This window comes from Kogia breviceps, chromosome 4 (assembly GCF_026419965.1).
Source record: "Kogia breviceps isolate mKogBre1 chromosome 4, mKogBre1 haplotype 1, whole genome shotgun sequence".
Classification (NCBI taxonomy): Eukaryota; Metazoa; Chordata; class Mammalia; order Artiodactyla; family Physeteridae; genus Kogia; species Kogia breviceps.
In genome coordinates this window covers 136,939,201-136,945,200 of record NC_081313.1, presented here as the reverse complement: position 1 = coordinate 136,945,200, position 6,000 = coordinate 136,939,201, and the positions used below count along the sequence as shown (strand labels likewise).

Below are 6,000 nucleotides of genomic sequence, written 5' to 3'. Positions count from 1 at the left end.
TGGGGATGGGGACTGGGAGAGGGTGGAGTTAATGAAAGGAGGGCCTAGTCTTCAGGCTTTCAAGGACTCGAAATGATTGAACTTTTGCCATCTTCAAATGGCTTCCAAAGTTTTCCTGGGTGTGACCATCAAACCAGCAGACAAGAAGAGAAATTTTTATGAGGCAGGCCTGGATTTTTACACCACATTCCACTGCTAAGAACTCAGTTACATGGCCTCACGAGATGCAAGAGGAATGGGAGGAACATAGTCCCTAGCAGGGCAGCATATCTCAGGCAAGCAAGAATCTCTGGTGGACATCCAGCAGTCTCTGCCACCAAACCCCCTTCCCAGGGCAGGCTTCCAGCCTTAAGCAGGTCTGAGTTTAGGAGATGTATAGGTAATTACACAGACATTTCAATTATTAAAATGAATGTGACTAAAAGTGATCAAAGGACTTCTTAGTGACTGGAAAAATGTTCTGGGACCCATCCAGGATAGGGACAAGAGGCTGAGACAGTGTTTGTAGGAGCAGCCAAGAGGGAAAAAAAACCTGCTTTTTTATAACTCTCCAGGGTTCCTCCCTTTTAACATGTTACACTATTCTTTTTTAGAGATTAACCAAATTTTTAAGTGAAATAAATCTAAGGATTTCATAATTTCATATTTATAAAGTTTGATATCCTTTATTATCTATCATTTTTAAAGCAAATGACAAATCTACTTTTCAGTGATGAAAACCTACTATTACTGAGGATATCTTCAAAGTTTACTGCAACTCCGAAAACAGGGATGTTCCACACAATAGCGGCAAACACTGCTTTTTAAGGTGATTACTCTTGAAGATTTTTTTTTTTTTTTTTTTTTTTTTTGTGGTACGCGGGCTTCTCACTGTTGTGGCCTCTCCCGTTGCGGAGCACCGGCTCCGGACGCGCAGGCTCAGCAGCCATGGCTCACGGGCCCAGCCGCTCCACGGCATGTGGGATCTTCCCGGACCGGGGGCACGAACCCGTATCCCCTGCATCAGCAGGCGGACTCTCAACCACTGCACCACCAGGGAAGCCCCCTGAGGTGATTACTCTTAATGTAGGCGCAGTCATTTACCTAAGCTTGCCATGAAGTGAAATAACATAAACTGCCTGTGACGTCTAACAATTGAGAAATTCTGAGAGTCAGGCTGCTTGCAAGACTTCTAGTGCTATCTCTTTTGAGACTCTCTAAAAGTGAATTAACTAATATATATGCTATTTACTGAAATGAAAAAAAAAAAAAAAAGAAGAAAAAGAAACATCCTTCACGGTCTTTCATTCATTTCGTCAATTAGGACACACAAAGCAGCATCTTTCTCTATAATCTGATCTCTCCTATGACCTGAATTTTCTCTTTGTTGTTCATCCTGTCCAGCACAATTGTTGCTATCATCAGCATCCATTGGTTCAGTTTTTACTCTCAGCCCTGCTTCCGAATGGGGCAAATCATCAGGCAAAGAAGCCAAACAATTCTGAATCATCTCAATGACTCGTTCCAGATGCTTTTGAAATCTCTCAGCTGTCTCAAGGCGTTGACGTTTCTGCACCTCCATCATGACTCTCAAGGTCTCTCTTGCTTGGTGGGGTCGGTATTCATTTATGAGATGATGTACATGTACAAAAAGCAGCTTAAGATCTTCTAGCTTCTCTTCTCGTTTTATACTCCCAGGGCTCCTTATCAAGATATCTAAGAGGTCTAAGAAATTAATAAGGATAGACATATTGAGTTTTCTCAGTTCTTTCTTGTGATCAAACTGCATAGGATGAAGCCGTTCGATACCCTGACTTTCTAAAGGGCGGATGATAAGATCATCACACTGGAACTGGTTGCCGAACATCATATAACTGTCCTTTATTGGAGGTGGAGGTTTGGGAGCGAGGCCTTCCTGAATATTTTCATCTGTATACTCCTTGATGTACTGCATCGGAGGGGGTGGGAGGGCGCTTACTTGCTGTGGCTCACCCATTGTGGAAGATCAAGAACCTACAGAAATGGACCATCAGACAAAAAATAAGAAAAAAAATCACACACACACACGCACACACACACACACAGAAATAGACCAAAGATTGAGAGTGGAGCTACAAAACAAACCTGTCACATTCAGCGACTAATGACAGAACATTTTCCCTTTTCTCCCCTGGTAGTTTGGCGCCCAAGACAAAATGATCTCCCTAGTCTCTAACATTTACAACAGGGAAAGGCTGCATCCTTTTCTAACTAACAATATATACTCAATCATCATATTTTTCCTGCTCTACTTAATACTCTCATTGGCACAAAAAATATACTGTAGTATACACTTGACCCCTGAGCAACACAGGTTTGAACTTGCACAGGTCCACTTACATGTGGATTTTTTTCAAAATAGTAAATACTAGAGTACTACAAGATCCATGGTTGGTTGAATCCTCAGATGCAGAACCGCAAATATGAAGGAGCTGCAGATATGAAAGGCCACCTCTAAGTTATACTCAGATTTTCAACTGCACAGAGGGTGGGCGCCCCTAACCTCCCAGTTGTTCAAGGATCAACTGTATTTTCATCTATAAATTAAATCATGTGGGGCTTCCCTGGTGGCACAGTGGTTGAGAGTCCGCCTGCCAATGCAGGGGATACGAGTTCGTGCCCCGGTCCGGGAAGATCCCACATGCCGTGGAGTGGCTGGGCCCGTGAGCCATGGCTGCTGAGCCTGCGTGTCCGGAGCCTGTGCTCCGCAACGGGAGAGGCCACAACAGTGAGAGGCCCGTGTATCGCAAAAAAAAAAAAAAAAAAAATTAAATCATCTGGATTCCACACCCCTCACCAGTTATGCCTCACTTCTCTACCCTCCCTATGGCCAAACTACACATGCTGTCTTCCCATCTCACGTTACAATCACTCGTTTTATATTATACATTCATCTCCAAAAGCAAACACTTATAACTCTAAGGAACACTCTGACAAAATTAAAATTACTATATTCCAGACAAAATCACATCATCTGAGCTTCTGTGATCCAATTCCATTCCCTTTTTTCCTACAATATACTCTACAATTTTTTATAGACTCATTAACTTTTCAACACCTACTACAGAAATTTCAAATTCAACTATACCTTCAATAATCACAATAACCTCCCTCTACTCCATTTGAAGCTTAGGTACATCATAAAATGAGAATATCCCGAGTGCTCACTTAGATGGATCTTACCAGATTTTCAAGATATAACATAACACCATCCAACATGACAGATAGCAAGTCATACTGGAGGCAGTTCTATACTTGGAATTTGTGAGGTAATAACGGCAGCTATGAGGCAGCCCTGTTTCCACCAACCCACAGCAGTGAACTGGTTGCTGCTGAGAATCAATCTGTCAGTGGCCATGGGCATGATGAGTTACTCTAACTGTATCAACCCACACTTCACTGTTTTACTAGCCTTCTGCATATTCATTTTTGTCACTATCCGATCTGGCGTCAACCTCCTACCTCCACAAAAACTGCTCATCACGGCCATCAACAACCACATGACCAAATCCAATGGACATTTTTCTAAACTGATCTTAATCTCTCAGCAGCATTTTCTTCCTTTTCAAAACACTCCCCTTCTCCCTCAGCTTCTGTGATGCTAAATTTACGTCTTCCTCCTAACCACACTGGCCGCTGCCTCTCAGTCTCCTTTACCGCCCCTCCTTCTCTAGCCAAATTTTAATGTTGGCATGCCTCAGAGACTCACAAACTCAAAAGCCAAAGGGAAAAGGCAGGCAACATAAAGAGTGAAGGAGAACTCAGCATCTCCAACCCAGACCTCAAAGCCTCCAGCCACTAGCATTCAGGTGCGAATGAAGATTCATTGTTCCTTGGTCTTGAGTTTTCAAGTAAGGGCAAAAAAATCCAGATTTTCATGTGAAATTTCTCAATTTTTAAAAATACTGGCAATTAATTCCAGAAATTGTCAAATACTGCGAGGTCAAAAAGGATTTATCTCCAACGATCTTTGTGGTCTGCTGGCCACTAGTTTTAGGCCTTTGTTTTATGTTCTCCCTGGGATGATCTCAGTCAATTCCATAGCTTTTAATACCATTTCTATCGGTGGTTCTCAACCAGGTGTCATTTTGCCAACCAGAAGATATATGCAAGGTCTAGAGACACCTTTAGTTGCCACAACCAGGGAGGGGGTGCTACTGGCTTCTAATGGGTAGAAGCTGGGGATGCTATAAACGTAAAAGCACAGCAACAAAGAATTATCCAGCCCAAAATGTCAATATATTGTGCCAAAGTGGAGAAACTCTGGTCTATATTTATGACTCTTGACTTTTAAAAAAAATTTTAAGTATACTTGATTTACAGTATTGTGTTAATTTCAGGTGTACAGCAAAGTGATTCAGTTATTTATTTCAGATTATATTCCATTATAGGTTATTACAAGATATTGAATATAATTCCCTGTGCTATACAGTAAATCCTTGTTGCTTCTCTATTTTATGTATAGTAGTTTGTCCGTTAATCCCATACTCCTAATTTGCCCCTCTCTCTCCCCCTCTCCCCTTTGGCAACCATAAATTTGTTTTCTGTCTGTGAGTCTGTTTTGTACATAGATTTGTTTGTATTATTTTTAGATTCCACATATAAGTGATATAATATTTGTCTTTCTTTTCTTGACGCTTGACTTCTTATCTCCAGTCCAGACTGTGTCTGGGCTGCTCCTGGATGTCTCACAGGGCATTCAAACTTAAAAAAAAAAAAGAAAAAACAAAAAAGTTCTTTTGAGTCCATCTACCATAAATACACACACCCTAAACCTGTTCCTTTCACAGCTTCTACTCTTTCCTGTTTCAGTAAAATGTCCCCATTATCTACCTAGTATTTCAAGCCAGAAACCCAAAGGTTATCTTAATCCTCCTTTTTTACCAATCTCCTCTCCTCACCATCACTGCCAAATTTATCAAATCCCAAAACTTCGATATCTCACTATCTCAAATTCGTCAGTTCTGATCAAGACACCATTCCCTCTTACCTGGAATACAATGGCTTCCCAGGGATCTTTTCGATTTCACTACAGTTCTTCTATATAGTAGCCAGCTTAATTCTTATACCACATTCCTTCTCCCTTATATCCTAGCATATTGCCTTTTAGTAGTATTTGTTGGTAGCTCCATTCATTTCAAGAAGGCTTCAAATCAATGGAAATTTGGAAGTAGGTACAAACATCTTTAATGTTTATTTACTCTTTCAAATATTTACTGTTTGTCTAACATATGACAATGATGATTATAATGACAGATAATACTTGAGTACATAGTATGTGCCAGACACTGTGCTAAATACTTCTCTCATGGTTGCGAGAAATTTGAGAAAAGAAAGGTGCTATTTCCATTTCAGAGATGAGATCACCGTGGCTCACAAAAGTTGATCCACTTGTGTAAAGTCACAGAGTAAAGGAAGGAGCCAGAGCCTAAAGATCTCAAACACTACATCATACTATCTTTCAAGGATAAACATGGCCTCCATCCTTGCGTTGCTTACAATCTATAAAGGAAAACAGACAAATAGCTAACTACATGTTTTAAGGTTACTACAAAAGACCAACAGATCTGACTACCAAAGATAAATCTAAAAATTCCATATAGGAAAATATATCATAAGCAAAATTAAAAGACAATCCCATTTTTATGGGAGAAGAATGCCTCCAAGCTAACAAGGGCAAATATGAGAAATTTAATTTTGATTTTTTAAAAACATATTTTCTGATTCCATCCCCACAAGAAAAGCAATATGAGTTCAGCAGTTGCCTGTCTTATTCACAACTCTACCTCCAGCACCTTAAACAATGCCTAGAAGGTGCTAAATCCTCAACAAAGATCCACTGAATGAGTTTTTTTTAAAACCTATATATTTTTAAAAAATAATAGAAAAATAGGTAAAAGATGAGAAAAATGCAAATGCTGAATAAAGGCAGGAAAATATTCAGACACACTGTTAAAAGCAAATTTTTAAAAGGATTCTTTT

General features: G+C 40.0%; 1 protein-coding gene across 5 annotated transcripts in view; it reads right to left on the bottom strand.

The window, feature by feature from the left end:
- Positions 1-638: 638 nt before the first annotated feature.
- The window catches only part of MED7 (mediator complex subunit 7), a 116,601-nt gene continuing 111,239 nt past the window's right edge, over positions 639-6,000 (bottom strand). For 4 of the 5 annotated variants that reach the window (XM_067032011.1, XM_059062968.2, XM_067032010.1 and 1 more), the window contains one exon: positions 639-1,992. In XM_067032011.1, coding sequence (XP_066888112.1) covers positions 1,274-1,975 — 702 coding nt within the window. In that variant the 5' untranslated portion in view covers positions 1,976-1,992 and the 3' untranslated portion in view covers positions 639-1,273. Of the gene's footprint in view, positions 1,993-5,008; positions 5,101-6,000 lie in introns of those variants that run through there. The other variant, XM_067032012.1, reaches the window with a different exon arrangement.